The 24,758-nt window shown below is 34.9% G+C and overlaps 1 protein-coding gene across 1 annotated transcript in view; it reads right to left on the bottom strand.

Moving 5' to 3' along the window:
• Window positions 1–24,758, bottom strand: part of LOC142341023 (wee1-like protein kinase 2-A) — a 99,469-nt gene that overhangs the window by 68,266 nt on the left and 6,445 nt on the right. Inside the window, exons 4-6 of the mRNA XM_075391844.1 lie at window positions 19,276–19,342; window positions 18,841–18,917; window positions 8,493–8,559 (exon numbers count right to left, since the gene is read on the bottom strand). Of these exons, the coding sequence (XP_075247959.1) occupies window positions 8,493–8,559; window positions 18,841–18,916 (143 nt within the window). The 5' untranslated portion in view covers window position 18,917; window positions 19,276–19,342. The remainder of the gene's footprint in view (window positions 1–8,492; window positions 8,560–18,840; window positions 18,918–19,275; window positions 19,343–24,758) is intronic.

Raw genomic sequence — 24,758 nt, 5'->3', positions numbered from 1 at the left:
AAAACATGAAACAAAAATTATCCTTAATCTTTTTACAGATAAAACTAAATTGTTCAATTTATATAGATTAACATGTAAATGTTTAACTTTGGTTAAAGTGAGAAATTTACATGTTCGAGATGGAAAAAAAACATATATAAGACGTGGTTACAGGCGTCATAACTCATAAGTTTATTGAATTGGCAGTTGCGACCGAATTTAATTTATTGGAAAATATTTTGATTGAAATTTTGTTTCTTTCACCAAAGTGTGTAAAAACGGAACCAACAAAAGTATTGCCAGGTAAAAAAACGGAACCAATGAAAGGTACTGAAAACCAACGAAAGATTATGAAGTCATAGAACAAAATTTAGTTCAAATGAAATTCATGTGAGTCAGACTCGAGTAAACATCAACGGTCCAACTTCGAAACAATTGCTCTTGAACGACAGAAGGGTAGATCAATTTAATTTAGGGGTGTAGCTTAGAAGTTTTTTTACGTTTATAAACTTGGATCTGATAGTAGTTCGAACCCGCTACCTACAGGATCTTTACCACAAGGCTACGACCTCTAACATTCACTTTTGTATTAGCAAAACACTTAATTCAGAATAAGAGCAATTGAAATCACTCAAATTGAACAAATGAAGCTAGAAAAACTCAATTGAGAAATCGCAAGTTGTTCTAGAGCAAAGCGCAAAATTGGCCGGGCAAAAATTTTTCAAAACAGATTAACGCGTTTAGGATAGTCACTTCAAAATTTGTTCAAGGGCTACTAAAAACAGTAGGTACTCCAGGTCGTTGTATGTAACTCAGATTATATAGCAAACATCTTTTTGTCACAGTGGTAAAAAATCAAAATTGGCTTTGGTCTCAAAAATTGAGCAATAGTTGGGCTACAAAGACCCGTCCTTTACCTTCTAAATTTTCACTGACCCCGGCTCAAGACATGACCGACAACTTTTAAATGATTCTATGGTACACGCGACCATTTCAGTTACGTTTAGTACCTGACCGTCGCGTTACCGAATAATTTGCACTATTATCCCGCCTATAGGGTTTACTCACAATTGTTCATTTATAGTTCGATCTATATCGTGACCTTTAACATTGTATAACTTTGTGCGTTATGTATTGCCCTTTGTCTCTTTATGCTAAACATCTGTTTGATATCGGTTGCCTCTCTATATACGTTCTAACGGAACAGTCGTAATTCAATTGTTGTGATTCTTACTCTCTCCTCCCTATTTCTTTGAAGATATTTTTAGATGTCTTCGATTATTGCGCACCACCAGAATTTAGCTTATGATATGGCGCAGCCAGCAAATGAACACACACGATTGCTTCTAGAAATAGATCCTTTCTGGGAGAGCCCATCACAAAAACAACCAACAACAGGGGAAAATTGGATATCATACGTGAAACTCTCATTATTGGCAAAAGAGTATATCGATCTAGGAATACTAATTGGACCAAAAACTCCAGACGTTGTCCTACCAAACGAAAAAATATCTAACCAATTTTCAATACTACTCCAATTTTTGAACGCGAAACACAAACTCGAAATAAACAACTCAGAAAAAATTGGGATGACAGATGCCGGCAAACGAAAGAAGTGATTATAATGTGTGGCGAAAAACCACCGGCTATTGCTGATCGAAAAACATTTTCATTACTAATTGTAATTATAGGTTGAGAAGGTCAAAAGCAATTAATCAGACAAGACCCCCACGTGAACATGGAAAACATAAAAGTGTCAGCCCTCTGAAGTCTGGTAGAGAAAACTTTAAATAAAAAAAGAAACATTACATTTGATAGATTTACAATGAGGAGGCCAAAACAGGTTAAAGACGTATCAATGGCCAATTTTTGTTGTTACTTCAGAAACTGCTGAAAACTATATATTAGATCATCTAGAACAAGAATTAATCCGTGATACATTTAGTTTTATAAGGAAAAATTGCGACATTCAAAGAGGCTGTTGAAAGAACGCGCTTTACAATTCGCAAAAAAAATGAAGAGAACACCCTTAGAAAAAACATAATACTAAGTAACCCAAGCAAGCTGATTCCCTCATTCGTTAAATCTTGATCAAGTCTCAAAGATCAATACGCAATCAACGGCAAAAATAGAACATTTGCTCGCGGCAAAAAGTAGAAATTTTCTACCAAGATTTAATCAACAAAAAACAAATCAGAACAATTGCCGTTTTTGAGGTTTCTCTTATTGTAAAGACCATAATTTACGTTGCCCTTCGAAAAATCAAACTGAAACCTGCCATAAAAGCAATGGAAAAAATCCTCTTGCCAGAGTTTATAAAAATGGACCCCCAAATCAACCAAAATCATTTAATAACAAATGAGTAAAACAATTAAGAAATACAACTACAGAATCTCCAATAGTCAGCTCAATCATCGAATCAAATTTTAACAAACAGTGATGGACAGTTACATCGGACTCAGATGTCTAGAACGCACTATACGTACAAGATAACCAAAAAAACGAACCAATAAGTCTAAAGATTAAGCTCCGAAACGTGGAAGTAGAACTTTTGGCTGATTCGAGCAGCCTGTCAACAATTGTGAATGAAAGTTTGGCAATAGAAATATTACAATCCTGTCACAAAAGTGTTTGGAACGGGAAAGACAAGATAGTACTCAAAACGTTCTGACAGGAGCCCATCAAAATTATTGCATCACTAAACTGAAGAGTTGAATCAAGCGGATAGCAAGTGAACTCTTGAAAAGTACTAGTGGCAACCGATGGTCGCAACCTAAAATTGGAAGAGACCTATTTCCGAAAATTGGATTACAACGAATCCAGAAACAAAGTAGTAAATTTTTGCTACCGAGAAACTATTTCCTACAACCCTAGAAAAAAGTAGAATGTGTCCTAATTTGATCAAAGGCCTAGAAAAATCAAACGAATAATGAGTTAAATCAAGACAATGATTTCAATCCATCTCGAAAAGCGGGTAAAAAATGAGATAGACAAGCTTATATCTGAAAGTCATATCGTGAAATTTAAAAACTGCGCATACTACTTTTTTTCACCAATTTCAGTAACAGTTAAAAAGACCAATTCATACTACTCGCGCGAGATTCAAAAGCCATCCATTAAAACAATTATCAGATGAAGAATATCGGAGTCCTACCAGACAGCATTGGGAACGCGATCGACAAAAATAAAGGACGAAGATGTCTGCTTTAGCACGGTTTATTTTAAATACGCGTACAGCCAACTTAATTCAGATCCAGAAATTTCAAAACACTGTAACTTAAACATATGACTTAAAGATATGAAAATGGATTTTGTAGTCTAACAGACATGCCTGCCTAATTTCAAAACAAAAGGACTGTATCTTATATTACCTCAAAAACACGTTTTGCTTCTTAGATGACATTGTCATTGACACACGAGGATCAAAACAAAACCTAGGGAAGATAAGCGGGTGCCTCAAAGTACTAGACAATAAAAATCTCAGAAAAAGCTTCCCAAAAGGCCATTTTGCAAAACAAGAGATAAACTGGCTCGAATTTCACAAATCAATAAAAAGTATAAAACCTTTAATTTCTAAAACAAGGGCAATTGTCTCCCAACCATGGCAAAGCTATGTTATTTATACAAAAATTTATTTTTAAAAAAAGGAAAACAAACTTAACTTGTCGGATATCCACCAAAAACACTTTGATAAAATAATTAAAGAAATAGCAAACATTGCCGAAAACACCCATTTCGATCCAAAGCTTAATAGTCGAGTGAGATGCGAGGACTCAATTGAAGGACGGGGTTGTGTTCTGAAGCAACAAAGAAATTGGATTGACACCAATTTCCAATGCATCTCATTTTTCCTAATTCCCTACGAGCACAAACATATTTAAATGATTTAGAATTACTGGGTGTCGAATTACTATTCAAACAATATCTGACAATATCAAAGAATCAAACAAATTCAGTTACAGGGGGCAGCTGATCATCGATCATTACTTTCAATCCTAAATCCAAGTAGAGTAGACAAAACAAACCAGAGTCGCCTAACACGCTGTATAAACAGGCTCATCCCGTTTAAAATTAACTTTCAACATATGCCTAGCTCAAATTTGGGTTTTTAAATTACATGTCAATAATTGTTTTTATCAACTGCATGTCAACTTGGTAATTTACGCATGTCTGCAAATTGATCATTCGACTAATTGCAACAAAATGCTTGTAATGTTGCAAATAATTGTGAAAGAAAGTTAATATGGCCAGCAGTTTAACATTCTTTTCACATGTTAAGGAGCACAAATCCGAACTAACTAAAAAAAGCTTCTTGCCAATTGTAAAAGTACTGATCAGTTCCACTCTATGGAATCACTTAAATCCCATTTTCTCACTCAAATCATACACAAATCAAAATTCTCTTAAAAGTACTTCTCACCTTACTTCTCCAATCAATCAAAAATTTTAAAACACGTAATCTTACTTTTAAACAATATTCAAGTTCAATTTATTCAATACAAAAAGACAATTTTCCTAAACGCACATCACGTCACCCTAAAATTAACCTACTACGGATGAGAAACAAATCAACATCCATCAAAAAAATTTGCCCTAGAAAGCACACAACACAAAAACTCAACACCACAGAAATCAATTGTTACTTTTGATCCAAACGTATCCTTCGGGAGTACACTCTCAATGAAGTCCTGCGACCTAGCAAATAAATTAAGAAACACTTCGAGCGAAACTGAGTTTTCTACAGTTCTAGACAAGGTTTTAAAAAAACTTCGTCGCAGCCACAACTTCAAAAGACGTCGTCCTTAAAGAAAAACGTGATTTTGTGCTAGCCAATGACCAGGAGAGATGCAGGCGACTATCGAAACACATAGGTACCTGTTGATAAGAGTTGCACGGATGCTTATGTATTGATGGCAAATTAGTCATCCCACAAGCGATGAAAGACGCGATGACTGAATCCTTCCAGACATCTCATCAAGGCAGTTGGGGGATGACAGACCTATCGGAAAACGCATGGTAGCCATATGTAAGTTGTGACATTCTTTCTAAAGCGGCCGAGTGTACTCCCTTCACTCACCATTAGAAAAATGTAAAGGCCCAAAGTAAGTGGTGCAATTTGTCATTTTTTAAGTCAAGATTTTTATATACTAGTAGCAGTTGATTGATTCAGTAAATTTCTTACCGCAAAAAACTACATAGGCACATCAAATGATTAAATAGTACCTTTAGTAGAAGGTTACATATATAATCACCGTTTACCCAGAAACATTAAGTCGCTCAAGCGTGTAGTTTTTTTGGCACCAACACTTGAAAATTCTGCGAAAACCATAAATTCAATAGCAACCCCAGCAAACCCCCCTTGGGGAAACGGTTTAGTCAAGAGATTAATCCAGACACTTAGAAGCCGACTAGCTTGCGTTAAACAACAAAACTCGATAATCAATTACAGTGCTAACATCCTAAATGCAATTAGAGACATTATTTATAAATTGCGGATATGTACACAAAGGATATTTTAAACTCGCGCCGTTTAACGCTCATTAAAGGCGACCTCCATTTACACCTTTAAAAAACATATCAGCTGTCCCAAGCCCGGACACCTTCAACTAAAATACTAATTAATAAAATGTTATTTAGATGCCGAAACTATGACTAAAAGGTAACTACTGCCAAACGACAAATGGAACAACATCGAATACATAAGCAATGAAAAAACAAATTCAAGAAATCTAATTTGATTAGAGTAGCAAATAACAGATACAATGCAAACCCGGAGCTCGGAAGTTGGAATCTTTATTTAAACGAAAAGTAACCCGATACACAATCAGCTCTCATTGCCATTGCTCGGAAAGTGGACCCCAAAATGAGAAAAAGGAAGGTGTGGTTTTTTCAAACTCTTAGCTCACGGCACAGCTATTGAATCCATTGCGTCCAACTCGATCATTATTGAACTCAGTCAACCCGCGGTTCGGGTAAAGAATTTTGACCTCGCAAAGTTTGGCACTAAAGCGGACAGATCTACCCCACTCGCAATATATGCTAGTAGACAACCAGATTACAGTACAAAAAAGGACAGCAGAGAAGGTGATATTTCACGCCACTGAATCAATAACGGTGATATTGTTCTCAATAAGGCAACATTAAAGGGTCAATAGGGAACAAACATTTAAGCGTGCAACGCGCCCTGTAACTACGTGTACCAAAAATAAGAAGGCCAAAAAAGCACCAAGAGGAAAAGCCCTTATCGATCAAGGAAAAAGACACTCAAGTAACGGAAGAAAACCTCCAATTAACAGAGATCCACGATCATTCACCGGTAAAAATAGTGGAAGTCAAAACCAGAAACCAAAAGTTTGTGGTTTTGGCGAAGCAAGTAGCACAAAAACAAAACGCAACGGGGCTGGAACCAATTCGAGGCATGACAAAGGAAAGCCATTATTGACGAGATATCTATAATTCAGGTATATTCGTCTACCACAAACAAGGAACTTGATCGCCGAGTCAGTCAGGAATTCATTTGACGATTTGAACTTGACCGCCGCGTCACCAAGGTCAATACAACAAGCAAATCAATCATGCCCGTGCAGCTTGGCATCAACTTTGACACATGACAGAACAACTCCCTACACTAGAGAATGCGTTTTTGACACGTTCAAACCAGAAACTCTAGAGTCAGAGAAAGATTTCAAATTCGAAGAAACATTTTATAGTGCCAAAATTGGAGTAGTTGGCTAGGCGCTCACCTAGCCAAATCGAGGACAACTATATCGAAACGTCAACGCAATTGTCGCGTCATCAAAACTCATTTATTATAGTAACCCAAACACTCGAAAACTGTTGTCGCTTTATTTATGGAGATAAATATATAAAGGTAACTCAATTTCTAATTGTTCAGCCATTCACCCAGTCAATTTAGGACCAATTACTTCGGACATGACAAATACTGTATACCTGTCGTTTTCTACTACTCCATCTATCTGGCTCACTGGGTCGTCAGATATAATGTCAGAATCAAAACGTCATGAAAACTCATTATTACTCATTGTTCGCCAAATACCTTGTCAGAGTCAGAGTTCATTAGTGAATTGTATGTACCTCATCACTCAAAAATTTCATACAATGCATAAATTTTAACTCCATGACGAGGGAATCTGGTACACGCAACCATTTCAGTTACGTTTACTATCTGACTACGACGTTAACGAGTAGTTTGCACTATTATCCCGCCTATCGGGTTTACTCATAATTGTTCAATTATAGTTCGATCTATATCGTGACTTTTAACATTGTATAACCTTGTTTATTGTGTATTTGCTTTTGTCCGTTTATGTTAATCTGTCTCAGATCAACTCACTCTCCATTTTACGTTCTAAAGGAACAGTAGCAATTCAGTTGTTTTGATTTTTACTTTATTCTCGCTATTTGTATGAAGATATATTTAGATTACTTCGATTATAAAGTACCGCTTAAGAGTTAGTTTATGACACATTCCATCTGAAATCACTGTTTCATTTATGGCTAAACTATTTAAACCCCAGGTCGAAACAAGAGAATGCGTCCACTAAATAGCTTCAAATGACGTTATTAGAGTTAATCGTTGACCAACATTAAGATTTCAGACGATGAACGAAAATAATTCCGGCGCTCTCCCCAGTTTAAAAGCTTCCCCGATAAAACATAAGAAATAATCGTTTTTGATTGGTTTTTTTGGGAAAAACCGTCAATGCCATTATTATTTTGACAGACTTGATCGTTTTTGATAATTTTGTCAACATCGGGGAATTTAAGCGTTTTAAGCGTTAATTTTAGGAGATTGCCGTTCCGTTTTTTAAAGGTTTTTTAAACATGAAAAATGAGCGTTTTTAACCATTATTATTAGCAAAAAATCGTTTTTGAGCATTTTTTAATTCGGAAATGACCGTCTCTGAATGTTGTTAAAATTTAGTGAGAGATGATTGTATTTTGAGCTGAAAATTTGACAACAAGGGAACTATTTTTTTGTAGTACAGCTAGATCGAATTTTTTTTATCAGAACCTACTAGGATGATGACACAACACTCGTACCCCAGCCCCTATCTCATTTGAAACAATCCTTGTCTAGACTGAAAAACTTTTTGAGTTTTTGTCGTGGTTGTTGTCAAACATTGACAACAAACGAAATATTTGTCAACGTGACCTCTGATCCGACCCAGGTGGAGCGCACATTGTGTATGCACAACAAATGGCAGGTTCTGGAAACCTGATTGAGCGCAGGAAAATTTGACCAGGTGTCTGATCTGAATCAGAGGTCAATACATTCTTACAAGAGTTCATATAGCGAATAACAAACTAAAGGGAGTGCAAATATTTTTTATTTCTGAGAACCAGTGCTCGCAAAATATAAAACCTAAAAATGTCCAGTGCGATCTCCATCACGTGGTATAACTTCCTCTATCGAGTACGCTTGTAATGTATGATGTTTACACTTGATGCAATATCTTTTGAAAAATTTAATAGGATTAGGTAGAACTTACGGCAGTGTTGCAGGTGATGTGCTGCTATCAAAATTCAAGGCTCCACCTCCTCTTCCTCCAAGTGTAGCTAAGCAGAAATATTATCAGGTGCATTGCCTTTAAAAAGAAGTAAAGCGAGGCATTGCTGGAAAACCAGTACCTAAGACTTGTTTAACCCCAATGCATAGATTCAAACTATCTGAAGGTAGACGGCAGTCATTTCTTTTAACGATGCTTTTGTTCCAGCATTTTTTTTTTGAAAATTAACCTAAACATAAACCAACTAGCGTCGGATGAATTGCTCTAAAACGACAAGCGGGGGCAATTTAATTTAGAGTGTGTGTAGCTTAAAAAATTTTGTGGGTGCAAAAAAAGACAACACACGGGGGATCGAACCGCTAACCTCATCTTATCCCCTCAGCTACAATGGCTTTGATTTTCATTCGTCCCTTTCTACAATCGCTCACAATCGCGTTATTTCAGAACGAGAGAAACTTTGAGGTCACTCAAAAAGAAAGAACTGAAGAAAGTGTTAAAAAGTCACTTAAGTAGACAAAGAATGCTCTTGAACAAAAGCGCAAAAATGGTCTAGCGAAAATTCTGTATGCCAACCTAATTGTTCAAAATTAAAGGAAATTTCTACTTTTACCTCGCACCTTAAAATGATTATCACAACAAAGTTGTTTCCGTTTTAGTTGAAAAAGCAAAAAGCAAGAAAATAAGGCGTTAAAGCAGAGAAAATAAGGCGTTAGATCTAACAAAAAGCAAAGTTACTGAAATGAATCCGATGTATGTGTTTTTTGGTCAACCAAACAAAAATATAGAACAAACGTTAGAAGTTGAGAAAGCAAACACACGCGGCTGAAGAGAACTCATATTATACATTAGATTCAGCTTCATGAAATCGGGTATTAAAATTATGTTCTTTTTTTTTAAAAATGTTGATATTAGATTGCCATTGCCTAAATTTATGATGTTGAATTAACTGACATGTTGATTAATTTGATCCCAAGAACTACAATCATCCAGTGGTGGAGCACGTATACGCGAGAGCAAATTTGTGATTTGGGATAATTTCTTTTTTTTAAAAATGTTGCGATAAGTCATACTAAACAGCACTAAAAAGCGCCCCTCTTGCGATGGTCAGTTCAAATGTCCCTTTGGGGCGATGGCCGGAAAATAGCCACGATAGACGCTTGCGGCATAGCATGAATTTAAACAACTATAGAAATAAGATTGACAGATCGATTACCAGCTTTTTAATGAATCACTAGACTTTTTGGTTTAGATTTGGAGCGTCATTTTTACGAGACACATTTGCTCTTCAAGGAAAAAGCCCTAATGGAGTTTTTTCAAAATTTATATTTGATATTAAACTCAAAACTCTATTACCCAGGAATTAGGGCACATAAGTTTGGCGTTACTTAGATGCACACTATTGACCTTTAATTACAGTAAATGTTCATAAAATTTTAAGTCCCAAAAGTGAGTTCAGAAGTCATTTTTTGCGTGAGGTAAGTCACGCAATTGACCTAAAAGCAGAAATGACGTCACGAACACAAATTATAACCGCAAAGCAGTAGAAGTTACTGAAGTCATTAAAAAGGCAACTCCAGGAAGTCAGGGTAAGACAAAACGAAAATCTGTTAGACGATAAAAAATTAGGAGCGTAATAATAGCCGCCTGGAATTGCTGACGCGGCTATTAATGAAGGTACTAAACCAACAAAAATATTAACAGAAGGTAACGAATGAAATGCAAAACATCTGCATCAACTCACCACAAACGCCGGAGTCAAAAAAGCAAAAATATATCGTAACAAATCCACTGGACTAAACAGTGAAGCGAGCGCATCCATACATAAAATTTGCTCAAACCATTTGTGAGCAGGAACTCATACGATTGAATTAGAGCATTAATTACGGAAAAAAAGGCCCATCAGTCGGTAACAAAAAATCCGGCAAACAAATTTTTTGTATTTGAAAAAAAGCTGAGTCAAAGAATTATGACAAAAAGAGAGGAAGAAAGGAGAGGACTTGATACTTGAAAGCAGTCGTTCTACGGAGAAGAAAACTATAAAAAATAGATCAACTGAACATGAGAAATTCTAAAACTGAATTTTGAATATATTGGAATCTAGGAAGCTTGGACGTCTTTTTAAAAGAGCGGAAAACAGGATAAGCGTTCCGAAAAATCATAAAAGCCGAGCATAACAAGCTAAAAAATATGGTCACCAACTATCAAGGATATTTTAATATTTAAAAAATGATGCCGACAAACAGAAAGCTGTGGCCATGGTTTCGGTGTAAATTTATGAGAAAGAAGGTTCTTCATAATTTCAAAAACAAAAAATTAAGTTAAATAGTTAAATAAATGGAAAAATAAAGTAGAGTTAAGAATATTTTTCATTGTTTGGCCTTGATGGATTGTTAAAAAAATGATGAGCCACAATTTAGTGGGGAAAAAGACGCATAAAAGCAACATTAAAACTCGGAACAAGGAAATGTTTTGTCAAAAAGTAGAAAAATTGTAAAAATTTTGATGAACTTTTAATTTAGCATCAATTTTTTCACACCAAAATATAAATGAAGAAACAATCAGAACTTTAAATAAACCAGGCTGCACAAAAAGGCCTATTCCAGTATATCTAAGCAAAAATTTGACTATCAACCCCCAAATACGGATAACTGTAATTGTTCAAAACATAGCCGGCAGATTGCCGGAAAATAGCCGCAACAGACACTTGGGGCCTTGCATGAATTGAAACAACCAAAGAGATTAGATAGACAGATCAACCACCAGTCCTTTAATAGACCACTAGAATTTTTGGATTAGCTTTGGACTGTCGTTTTAATGAGTCACATAAGCTCTATAAGGAGAAATCCCTTATAGGGCTTTTCAAATTTAGGATCTTTTCCGTTTGTGCCCCTCAGCTTATTGAGTGCATATTATTTGCACCCTTCAGATGCACGTGGAATATTTTCTACATAATGACTTACTATGTAATGGCACGTGCTCTGTATCTGGGGGGGGGGGGGGGGCGCATAACGTACTGGGGGGGGGGGCACAAACGGAGAAGATCCCAAAATTAAAATTCGAAATCAAAAAGTCAAGACTCTAATAATCAAGAATTAGGGCATATATGTTTGGCACTACTTATATTCACACTATTGACCTTTAATAAGTAAGTAAGTGTTCATAAAATTTAAAGTTCCATATGTAAGTTCAGAAGTCATTTTTTGAGTGAGGTTTTCATTGAAAAAGTCAATTCCAAGAAGTCATGGTAAGACGAAACAAAAATCCGTTAGACGAAGCAAAAAAAAAATTAGGAGCGCTATAATAGCCACCTGGAATTGAGGACGCGGCTATTAATAAACAAAAAGAACTCACGTCGATCCAAATTCAAAAGCACTTAAATAATAAAAGGGAGGGTTAAATACTATTGCACCTACAGTCGAAACCTATTTCACCTACGGTCGCAAACTATTTCATGCAAAATATGTTTTTCAAACGTTGCACTTGTTGAATTAATTTCACTCCAAAAAACTATTGATTTAAAAAGACACTACCCGTTTGAGTTGTAAAAATAGAGAGCGCCAAAGAGAGCGCCAAAAAAAGAGCCTTTGAGAACCTAATAACAGTTATCAATGAAGAGAAATGAAAAAATATATAAAGCCTTGCCTTTTCAACTATGTTTCTGAGACAGAGATAGCTGCTGCTATTTTCTCATCAATTTTCAAACATACCCAGCAGATTTCCCGGAAAATAGCCGCTGTTGATTCCAATTAGCATGATTGGGATTGAAAGAATAGAAAATATTGTCAAAAAAAGATTTTTGTACAAAAACATTCTGTAAGTCCGATTTATTTTGATGGAATTTTGTAGTTGAACTTACTTCTGTTTCTTAGAGAGAGGCTACAGGGGCTACTATTAATACCAGAAAGCATTAGAGATGATAACTAAGACTTAGAGGAACAACTTTCAAGTAGCGGGCATCTAAAATTGGGCTTTATGGGTTTATCCCGTTTCTATTTCTGACTTCAATTTCAATACTGACTCTGTTCATTTTTAATTGCTTTGCTGAGCAACTGATGTTCAAAATCACTTTTAGCAGATTGAGAGAAGAGAGAAACTAGCCTAGAGAAGTCAAAAAGATTTCACGCAAAATGTTGAAAAGGCGGCAAAATGAGGAAGCATTTTTGGTTCGACGAAGTAAAAAAACATAGCCGAAAGAATTCCGGAAGCCACTCGAAGCGTCAAAACTTCACAAAAAGGTTATTGCAGCCGAAGCTGTTACCTTTTGTATTAAATCTTTAATTCATTACCTCACCAGGTCTGATCTAAAAATTGTTGAAATTTAAACAACTGTCATCAAGAGAAGAAATCTGTAGCAAAGTTTTACATTATTGACCACGTTTGGTAACGTAAATAAGGACCCAAAAAACACGATGGTACAAAAAGCTGATAGGCCCAAAAAAGGACAGGGCTATCAATTGTGCTAAACAAATTCTTGATTCCAGTCTCAAAAAGATCGCGAAAGCAAACAGCAGACAATAATCATAGAAACTACGTTATAATTTTCAGAAAAAAAATCAAATTTAAGAATCGAAAAAACAGTACAATTAGATTTTAAGTCACTGCTATTCAGACGAAAACAACACATACTTCTTTCTTGTTGTATATATACTATACAAAATGATTCTATAATACTTCAAAAAATAAATTAATCATAGAAAAGAAAAGCAACAGAACAATTTTTAAAGGCAAAATACGTATAACAACAATACCAAGGCCGCTAGAAAAATTTAATAAATAGTAATAAGTCGAAATTTTATAAAAAGTTTGCTAGCAAAATCTCAGTATTACGGCATGTTGAATGAACTCAATTGCAAACCACAGAAACAACGAAAACGAAAATCTAAGAAAAAGCTGAAATAACTCATTTTTTTATAAATGATACTATACTAGTTCAAAAATTAAATTAATTATAGAAAAGACAAGCAACAGAATAACTTTTAAAGGCAAAATACGTTTAAAAACAACCCCAAGGCTGCAAGAAAAATTCAAAAAAATAGTAATAAGTGGAAATTTTTTTAAAAAGTTTGCTAGCAAAATTTCAGTATTGCCGCATGTTGAATGAACTCAATTGAAAACCACAGAAACGACGAAAATCTAAGAAAAAAACTGAAATAACTCAATTTTTTAACAACTGAAAAAGTCAAAATAACGAAAATAAATGTAGTTGCTGGCAAAAATCTAGAATGATACAAACTAGAACGCGAAGACTATGGACAAAATGTAACCAAAACCGTAACAAAAAGACTATTTCTTGACATTTATATGTTAATAATCAAATTAAAAAAATAAGGAAAAATACATTTCTTTTTTCAGCTTTCGAGACATAGAAAAGACAGCGAGTCATCCGAGACAAAGGGCCATACTCCTGAAGAGAATTCAAAAGTACGAAACATTGGAATCTTTTACAAAAAAGTGGTCAAAAAAATTTTTCAGACTGCATTCATGAAAAAAAAATTAATTTTTCTTCAAATGTTTAACACCAGAAAATGGTTGAACTTTTATTGAAACGAAATTAATGTAAGTCCCTGATGTTGCACAGGAAGAGTATTTAAAGTAATTAAGACAAAATTACATAAAGAAACAGAAAAACTGGAAAAAAAATACCAAAATTGGATTAGCATGTGTACAATTTTAAAAAACAAAATTACATAGATATAGAAAGAAGCGTTGAGGATATGAATTAACAAACTGAAGTTGCCATTTTAACTGATTTTTGGAAAGAGACGGCTGAAAGATCCAAAAATGGAGAAAAAAAAAGAAAAAAGCCAAAAATTAACTAAATAATGAAAAAAAAGTTGCAATTTTGAAGTTGAAATGCATTATCAAGCTCTGCAAAACCCTGTGGTATCAATTTCCAAGGTTTACATTTCAAAATACCATCGAATAAAATTTATTTCTACAAAAAAACCAAATTACAAGCAAAAAAACTGGGCCTCTTAGTCGAAAAATGGCTAAAAAACGGTTATCTATTTGTGCCATTCTGTCAAAACATACTTTTCAAAGCAAAAAAGTCATTCCCTAAACGCAGTGCAGCCATGATATGTATAACCATGATCCAAAAACCTCTCTCTTTTACGAAAGAAATAGTTCAGATGGCAATTTTACTCACTTTTGCTTTTAGGTCAAATTTGGCGTCTGAAGGAACAGTACTTCCGGTAAAAAAAACTTAAGAAAACCAATAATCTTCTTCAAATCGTAAATATACCCGTCAGATTGCCGGAAAATAGCCGCCATTGATTCCAATCAGCATGATTGGGATTGAAAGAATAGAAGATATTGAAAACAAAATTTTTGTACAAAAGATTTTTAAAGTCCGTTTTATTTTGATGGCATTTCGTAATTGAACATACTCCTGTCTCTCAGTGAGAGAATACAGGGTCTAGTATCAATACCAATAAGCATTATAGATAGTAACTAAAACTTATGAGAACAAAGTTCAAGTACCGGGCATCTAAAAATGGGCTTTTTGGGTTTATCCCGTTTCTACTTCTGACTTCAATTTTAATACTGACTCTGTTCATTTTTAATTGCTTTGCTGAGCAACTGATGTTCAAAATCACTTTTAGCAGATTGAGAGAAGAGAGAAACTAGCCTAGAGAAGTCAAAAAGATTTCACGCAAAATGTTGAAAAGGCGGCAAAATGAGGAAACATTTTTGGTTCGACGAAGTAAAAAAACAAAGCCGAAAGAATTCCGGAAGCCACTCGAAGCATCAAAATTTCACAAAAAAAAGTTATTGCAGCCGAAGCTGCAATAACTTTTTGTATTAAATCTTAAATTCGTTACTTCACCAGGTCTGATCTAAAAATTGTTGAAATTTAAACCACTGTCATCAAGAGAAGAAATCTGTAGCAAAGTTTTACATTATTGACCACGTTTGGTAACGTAAATAAGGACCCAAAAAATACGATGGTACAAAAAGCTGATAGGCCCAAAAAAGGACAGGGTTATCAATTGTGCTTAACAAATTCTTGATTCCAGTCTCAAAAAGATCGCGAAAGCAAACGGCAGACAATAATCATAGAAACTACGTTATAATTTTCAGAAAAAAAAATCAAATTTAAGAATCGAAAAAACACTACAATTAGATTTTTAGTCACTGCTATTCATACGAAAACAACACATACTTCTTTCTTGTTGTATATATACTATACAAAATGATTCTATAATACTTCAAAAAATAAATTAATCATAGAAAAGACAAGCAACAGAATAACTTTTAAAGGCAAAATACGTTTAAAAACAACCCCAAGGCTGCAAGAAAAATTCAAAAAAATAGTAATAAGTGGAAATTTTTTTAAAAAATTTGCTAGCAAAATTTCAGTATTGCCGCATGTTGAATGAACTCAATTGAAGACCACAGCACCGACGAAAATCTAAAAAAAAACTGAAATAACTCAATTTTTTAAAAATGATACACTACTTATTCAAAAATAAAATTGATCATAGAAAAGACAAGCAACAGAACAACTTTTAAAGGCAAAATAAGTTCAAAAACAATCCCATGGCTGCAAGAAAAATTCAAAAAATATTAAAAAGCGAAAATTTTAATAAAAAAAGTTTGCTAGCAAAATTTCAGTATTGCCGCATGTTGAATGAACTCAATTGAAAACCACAGAAACGACGAAAATCTAAGAAAAAAACTGAAATAACTCAATTTTTTAACAACTGAAAAAGTCAAAATAACGAAAATAAATGTAGTTGCTGGCACAAATCTAGAATGATACAAACTAGAACGCAAAGACTATGAACAAAATGTAACCAAAACCGTAACAAAAAGAATATATCATGACATTTATATGTTAATAATCAAATTAAAAAATTAAGGAAAAATACATTTCTTTTTTCAGCTTTCGAGACATAGAAAAGACAGCGAGTCATCCGAGACAAAGGGCCATCCTCCTGAAGAGAATTCAAAAGTACGAAACATTGGAATCTTTTACAAAAAAGTGGTCAAAAAATTTTTCAGACTGCATTCATGAAAAAAAAATTAATTTTTCTTCAAACGTTTAACACCAGAAAATGGTTGAACTTTTATTGAAACGAAATTAAAGTAAGTCCCTGATGTTGCACAGGAAGAGTATTTAAAGTAATTAAGACAAAATTACAATAAAGAAACAGAAAAACTGAAAAAAAATACCAAAATTGGATTAGCATGTGTACAATTTTAAAAAACAAAATTACATAGACGTAGAAAGAAGCGTTGAGGATATGAATTAACAAACTGAAGTTGCCATTTTAACTGATTTTTGGAAAGAGACGGCTGAAAGATCCAAAAATGGACAAAAAAATAGAAAAAAAGTCAAAAATTAACTGAATAATGAAAAAAAATGTTGCAATTTTGAATTTGAAAGGCATTATCAAGCTCTGCAAAACCCTGTGGTATCAATTTCCAAGTTTTACATTTCAAAATACCATCGAATAAAATTTATTTCTACAAAAATTCAAATTACAAGCAAAAAAACTGGGCCTCTCACTCGAAAAACGGCTAAAAAACGGTTATCTATTTGTGCCATTCTGTCAAAACATACTTTTCAAAGCAAAAAAGTCATTCCCTAAACGCAGTGCAGCCATGATATGTATAACCATGATCAAAAAACTTCTCTCGCTTACGAAAGAAATAGTTCAGATGGCAATTTTACTCACTTTTGCTTTTAGGTCAAATTTGGCGTCTGAACGAACAGTACTTCCGGTAAAAAAAAACTTAAGAAAACCAATACTCTTCTTCAAATCGTAAATATACCCGGCAGATTGCCGGAAAATAGCCGCCGTTGATTCCAATCAGCATGACTGGGATTGAAAGATAAAAAGGTATTGAAAAAAAAAATTTTTGTACAAAAGATTTTTTAAGTCCGATTTATTTTGATGGCATTTCGTACTTGAACATACTCCTGCCTCTCAGTGAGAGAATACAAGGTCTAGTTTCAGATAGTAACTAAAACTTATGAGAACAAAGTTCAAGTACCGGGCATCTAAAAATGGGCTTTATGGGTTTATCCCGTTTCTACTTCTGACTTCAATTTTTTATACTGACTCTGTTCATTTTGAATTGCTTTTCTGAGCAACTGATTTTCAAAATAATTTTTATTAGAATGAGAGAAGAGAGAACTAGCCTAGAGAAGTCAAAAAGATATCACGCAAAATGTTGAAAAAGCGGCAAAATGAGGTAAAGCGAAACAATTTTTTATTCGACGAAGTGAAAAAACATAGCAGGACAAGTCCTGACGTACAATTCAAAGAATTTTCATTGACTAAACAAAAACTAGACCTGGAATGAACTATGAATGGATTGGGAAAACCATTTAGAAAAATCCGATCCAAAAAATCGAAAAAATAGTAAAAACCAAAGTGAAATTGCCGCATGTAAACAAAAAACCACTAGCGAGAAATCGAATTTTTGTTCAAACACCGTTTTCTAACTCTACTTCAAATTTAGAGCGAAAAAAATATCACGCCACAAAACCACTCACTTTTTCGCTCCACTTCCTGTTTCGGCGTGACCAATACCACTACTCCAATTTGACTTCAAAAATCATAAAAAATGTGTGAACAGATCTTAAAAAAAGACAGCGCCCCAATACAATTCAAATTCTTTGAATTGTAAAAAATAGGAGCGCTATAATAGCCGGCTGAGAAGATGAGGGCGGCTATTAATAAAAAAATAGGAGAGCTGTAATAGCCGGCTGAGAAGATGAGGGCGGCTATTAATAAATTAAAACTGACTACCGTCTGACAAAATTGCTGTAAAAAATCAGAGGGATTTCAAACAAACCAACATTTTAAGACATAAAATTCTTCTTCTTCTCCAGCTAATGGGAAACGTTCCATAAGAGCGTACAAAATGTCAAAGAAGGCTACAGAGAGACTTAATACCAGAAGTATAACCATTTCAGCCTGCTTTTGTTATTGAAAAGTCAAATCCGCCCACAGAGTCAAATTAAAGCAAAAACAGTCCTACAAAAATGACAAACCTGACCCTAATAATTGCTTCGATACTCATTAGTGTGAATTTGACGAAAAAAAACATAGCGGTTAAAATGCTGAATTTAACAACGAATTAGTCTTGCGTGCCGTTTGAAACTGCTCGATAGTTTGAAATCGCAGAGAAGCTCTTTTTGTTGGAGATCTTTCACAAGCGACAAGTTTTCATCTTACACTGATTTTACGTAGACTTAAGTTTTAAAATGGGAGGTTCGTTTTATTAGCTGAGGCAAATTACGTCTGACCAAAATGGTCTCATGATGCGAATGACTTGAAAACCATTGCTAAAGAGTGAAAATGAGTTCACTCACCTCTGCCGACACCACCCATGGCCCCTTTGTCACCCGTGTAATGCGATCCCTCCATTGACGACAAAGAAGACAACATGCTGCAATAAAAAGATTTAGTCACCTTAAGCAAAAAAACAAACCCAGTCGAAAACAGAAATTAATCTCTCAAAGATTTGCAAGACTTCTTGCAGAAAAAATCTTCACGATTGTTTCCGTCTGAGATTGAATCCAGGCGCAATAATTACTGCAGTGTTGTCAATTGCTCACCAGCACTATATGTGAATGCATAATTGCGCATGAAGAACTAATTACTATTTTTGTCTAATTACAAAACACTCGAAACCCACATGTTTCAGATGTTCGTTATTGAAACCAGAGAAGTTTAACTTAGGTTTCGAACTATTCTCAAGTGATAGAAAATTCCATATTATCTTGTTTCTCTGTGATTTTTCTTACTCTGGGTCAATTCTTTGGTTCAGATCAGCTGGAGATGCATCTATGCCAGTAGAAGGTCTTGCCCGATCTGAAAAAAATTACAAATTCTAGCGATAAATTTGTATCGGACAACCGGTAAAATAGTTCTGGGTATGATTAATTTCTTCCATCGGTAGCTAGTTGCAGCATAAGGAGGCTGGTTTTAGCTTTATTGGGGGAGCATGGGGGGCGGGGAGGGCGGGTGAGGTAAGCGTGGGTGTAGGCTAGCGTGCGGAGTTACGGGTGGAATGATGTGGAGTGGCGGGGGCAACGAATTGGAAGGGTGCGTGTGGTTGGAGATTCAAGATTCCGGGCGGTAGGCTAAGTGGGTTTTCTTCTTAAAAAAGCAAGAAGACCAAAATCACATTGAATGTCTTTAAAATTTAAAACAAATCGATAAGGGACTTCAAACACACGACTTTTTGACAGACGGTAAGGAAAACAAAGCCGGTGAGGAAAATAGCCGCCGTTGACGCACTCGATGCACATCTGGATTGAAACAGAAAAAGATAAAAAAGAAACGATAAATATTTTTTTATTTCTTATCAGTGTCAAAAAGTGTTCTAATTCGGCGTGCAGTTTCGGTTGCATTCCAAAGCTATACTTAATTCAGCTTCAATACTAAAAACAATAAACTTAATACCATGTCAGCAAGCAGACACTCTAATGAACTTCGATAACTCAACTCGCAATGACCTAATGACCACGCTTCATCCGTTTATCCCACCTCTTTTGATTTTGCTCTTTTGACCTTGACTCTATTCACTATCTTGCGTAATTCAATGAGATAATGAATTTCAAATCTATTCAGTTGAAAAAAACAGTGAGGTAAGTCAGAAGTCAAACATAAGTGCAAGTCGTGACTTATGTAAAGCGGAAAACGCGATCAAAGGTTAAAGTTAATTTAAAAAAATAGCAGGATCCTGACGTACAATTCAAAAAATTTTCATTGACTAAATAAAACACTGAACCTAGAGCGGACTTGGATTGGGAAACCATTTAGAAAAAAATCCGATCCATAAAAATGAAAAAAAACAGTAAAAATCAAAGTCAAATTGCCGCAACAAAAAACCGCTAGCAAGAAAGCGAATTTTTTGATCAAATACCGTTTTCTCACTCTAATTTAAAATTGGAGTGAATAAAATTCGCGTCACAAAACCACTCGCATTTTCGCTCCACTTCCTGTTTCGGCGTGACCAATACCACTACTCCAATTTGACTTCAAAAATCATGAAAATGTGTGAACAGATCTTAAAAAAAAGACAGCGCCCCAATACAATTCAATTTCTTTGAATTGTAAAAAGGAGAGCGCCAAATTGTGTGAAGTTATAGATGCACTTTACTAACATAACCGACTAAGTTCGGAGCGAATTGCTCTCAAACAACCGCCGATTTGTTGGCTCCGCCACTACCCAGCTTCAACTTAATTGAAAGGACGTGCGGCGAGAGTGGCGAAGGGTGCATCGAGGGGCAACCTCTAAACATAACCGACTAAACGTCGGAAGAATTGCTCTCGAACGACTAGTGGGAGCTCTAATCAATTGCAACCTGCTTCAATGGGGGGGGGCATAAACGGGACTAAGAAGTTCAATAGGGGGCTTCATATAACCACATTAGAGGTTCACATATACCACTATTAAGATTTAAAGTGAAAAATGGTACCGGTTTCAGCGCACTTTTCAATTGACTTCTTGTATTAAGTTTTTCCGCCGATTGAGTTCAGGTGCTTGAAATTGTGATTGAGAGGGAATGGAATTTAGATCACGCAAAACGCAAAAAGTCAAGGGCGTAAAAATCACTCAAATAATCAAAATTGTCAAGCTAAAATTTTGCATAAAAAAGACACACACGTTTAAAATAATTGCTATGAACTTCGTTCAAGAGCAATTAAAAACCACCCTTCACACCATAAGTATAAGTCTCCAAAACAGTTTCAGGGAATCACATACTTTGAGAACTTGAGCCCACTGAGCGCCACCTGTTTATCCCGTTTTGGTTGACAAAAAGTCAATTGGATCAGATGGAAAATCGGTCAAGCACAAACTTGCATAAAAAAGAACAACAGGACTAATATTTGTTTGAGAGCAAAAAATAAAAATAAGAAGAAAAATCTGGGCACAAAAAATGTAGTTTTTTTATCTCCGCAGAAACATTATCTCAACTGTCCCCAAATCCAAATTGAGTTTTTACCGCAATTAGATATCAATTGAACTTAGAAATAAAACAAATCGTCCACAAATTAAACAGTTGGAAAAAAAATCGTCGACGTAATTTTAATTTTGTTTAAAGTAGAGCTTTTGGGAGACAACAACAAAAGACAAAGAAAGGAACAACTTCTGTCAAATCTTGACAAACTTCGAGTTCTTTGCTAAGTTAATTGAAATTGCTAAAACGTCCTTATAACGCATTGTTATGCATTCGGTTTTAGAACCAACTAAATTTTTCACCATCAGGCGAAACAGAATAGATCCGAATACATTATCACTAATGTTTTTCGAAGAGCAGCAATCATTGATAGGCTCAACAATTAAATCAACAGTTTAAGATATGCGCTATCAAGAGTACAACGTTAGCAACGCTCAAAAAAATTCGTAGTATTAAAGTTGTTTTGTGCAATGAATGATATTATCATCTGCGTGAAATTGGCGTTCAACAACAAACTGATTACTGAACTAGATTAGTTGTCTGGTAGATAGATTTCACATTTGTTGCACTTCTTAATTATATAGTAAGGAAAATATTGAACAAAATGAGAAGGAAAACAAAAACTTCAAACGCTTTTTTATAACCAAAAAACGTCGAGCGAATCACTCTCAAACGACCGGTGAGCGGTTGTATTCGGTAGTAGCCACCTGGGGAGTGGGTGAATAGAGGGGATTGGGGTGAATCGGACACTTAGAGATTAATAAAGCGTAAAGCTGTAAGAGAGCTGTTCAGCAACTTAAGGCCCTCAGCGCTTTAACTGTTTATACCGTTTTGAGGACGGAAAATTGAAAATCTGTTTTCGAGTGCAATTAGGCATATTTCTACTTATGTATTTTGTTACCTAAATTAAATGTAGCTGAGTAAACGAAGCAAGTGTGCAGGAACATGTTCAGCGCCAAAATATGCCAATTGAAACAAAGCAATTATAAAAGCTAAACATAACCGACTAACGTCGGGCGAATTGCTCTCAAACGACCGGCGAGCAGTTGGCTTCGTCAATAGCTAGCCACGATTTAGTGTCGTCAGGGCGCTACCTCTTTAACCCGTTTCTGAATACGAAAGTCAAATGAGTCAGACGAAAAATCGGCCAAGCGAAAAAATGCATAAAAGACAAACAGGATTAATATATTTGCTACAGATTGCTTTTGAGAGCAATTAACAATGGCTTCTTAAAAGTACCTGTTAGATCATTTATGACAAAAAACATTTCAACTATAACTCATTGATAATGAGGATCAGAGATGGTGACATTACGCCACATAACAGCAGCTGAAGTGCGGAATCAACAAAGAGAGAGAGAGAGAGAGACAGATAAAACGTGAACGAGAAAGAGAAGGAAAGAAACCCCAACAGAGAGAGAGAGAGAGAGAAAATGAGACAGGAATATCTTCTATGATTGGATTGGACACTGCAACTTCTAGTTTTCTAACCTTGTTAATAAATAAATCATATAGAAAAAAACTGAAAAAGGCAAAATAAAAAAAAAGTTTTGAACTCGGCAATAAAAAAATCAAAACCATTTTTTGTCTCAAAATTTCTATCAAGCAACCCATCTCAGAGACTTGAGAAGTTTCGTTGGCCAGTAATGGTCGTTAAACTCAGAAAAGGACAATATTGAAAATATTTGGAAAAAAATTGCAAATTTTAACAAAATCTTGCTAAAATTCAAGACATTAATATATTAAGAACCATTTCATTGTCTCAAGAGACTATCCAGTATCCATGTTTCAAGCCTGAAATAGTTTCACTGGCTCATAAAGATCCATACGCTTGGAACATGAAAAAGTTTCCAAAAATTTGAAAAATTTAAATTTTATTTCTTTAAAACTAAAAGTTTTAATATTTTTAAATGAATTTTACTAAAACTAAAGTCTAAAAACTGTTGATCACAATCCCATCAGCTCTTGAAACTATGCAGCAGCTTATTATCAAACCTTGGAGGAGGTCCCAGGGCCTCTGTTGCCGGAAAAAATTCAAAAACATGAAAAAATTGCAACTATTTTTAAAAATTGCTTAAATTCGTGATATTAAAATCTCCACGAACATTCCATTTCACCTATAAACTAAGCAGTAAGAAATTTTGAAATCGTAGGGGAATTTCTGTGGCCCCTGAGGCTAGAGCAAAAAATGACAAAAAATTTCAAAAAACTTCAAAAAAATTGCAAGTTTTAAAAAAATTGATAAAACTTGATATTAAAAATTTGAAAATTAATCCATGGCCAACAAAATTTTTACAAACATTTATTATCAAACACTAAGCGATTGTTTATTGACCCTTGAGGCTCACAAAATTTGAGTAATGACAATAAATGTTAAAAATTTGGAAAAAAAATGGCAAAAATATCAAAAATATGCTAAATTCCGTGCTGTTAAAACATTGCAAGACATTCTATTTAATCTAAAATTTATTCAGAAACCTATTTGCAAAACCTATTGGAGGTTACTTGGATCTTAAGGCTGAAAAAATCAAAAGAACGACAAAAAAAATCAAAAAACATTGAAAAAAATCAAGTTTTATCAAAAGTTGCTAAAATTTGTGACATTAAAAAGTTGAAAAACTATTCCATTACTACAAAAAAATTGTCAATAATCAAACCCCATATGGTGCTTTCTGGCTCCTTGGTCTCGAAAAACTGACTAAGGAAAAAATGTGAAAAATTTTGAAAATAAATGCACGTTTTGTCAAAAAAAATGCTAAAATTCGCGATGGTAAAATGTTGAAACCATTAAATTACCACCAGAAACTACGCAGTAACCTATCTGTAAAACCTAAAGGAGATTCCGGGACACCTAGGGCTGATAAAAATAAAAATAATGCCAAAAATTTTCAAAAAGCTAAAAAAAATTCTATTAATTTGCGTTTTTAGCAAGCAGTTGTTCATCAGTAGCTAGCCGCGGGAGGGGGGCTGTATCCGGGGCTGATTGGGGGGGGGGGGGCAACACTGGGGTGGGGGGGGGACAACAACGCCGAGGGGAGGCAATAGGGGGCAACAGTGGGGGTGTCTTCAACCTCTAAGAACCGCCCTTCACACCATAAGTATAAGTATGAGTCTCCAAAACAGTTTGAGCTGAAACAGAGCTGAATGGCTCTCAGAGTACTTAATGCCCGCTGGGCCCTACCTGTTTATCCCATTTTTGAGGACGAAAAGTCAAAAGCGTCAGAGGAAAAATCGGTCATCCGAAAAATCGCATAAAAAAGACCGACCGGACTAATATGATTGCTACAAACTTCGTTTGAGAGCAATTAAAAAACATAACTA

This window comes from Convolutriloba macropyga, chromosome 6 (genome assembly GCF_964194025.1).
Source record: "Convolutriloba macropyga chromosome 6, txConMacr16.3, whole genome shotgun sequence".
Lineage (NCBI taxonomy): Eukaryota > Metazoa > Xenacoelomorpha > Acoela > Convolutidae > Convolutriloba > Convolutriloba macropyga.
This window is presented reverse-complemented; position numbering and strand designations above follow the sequence as displayed.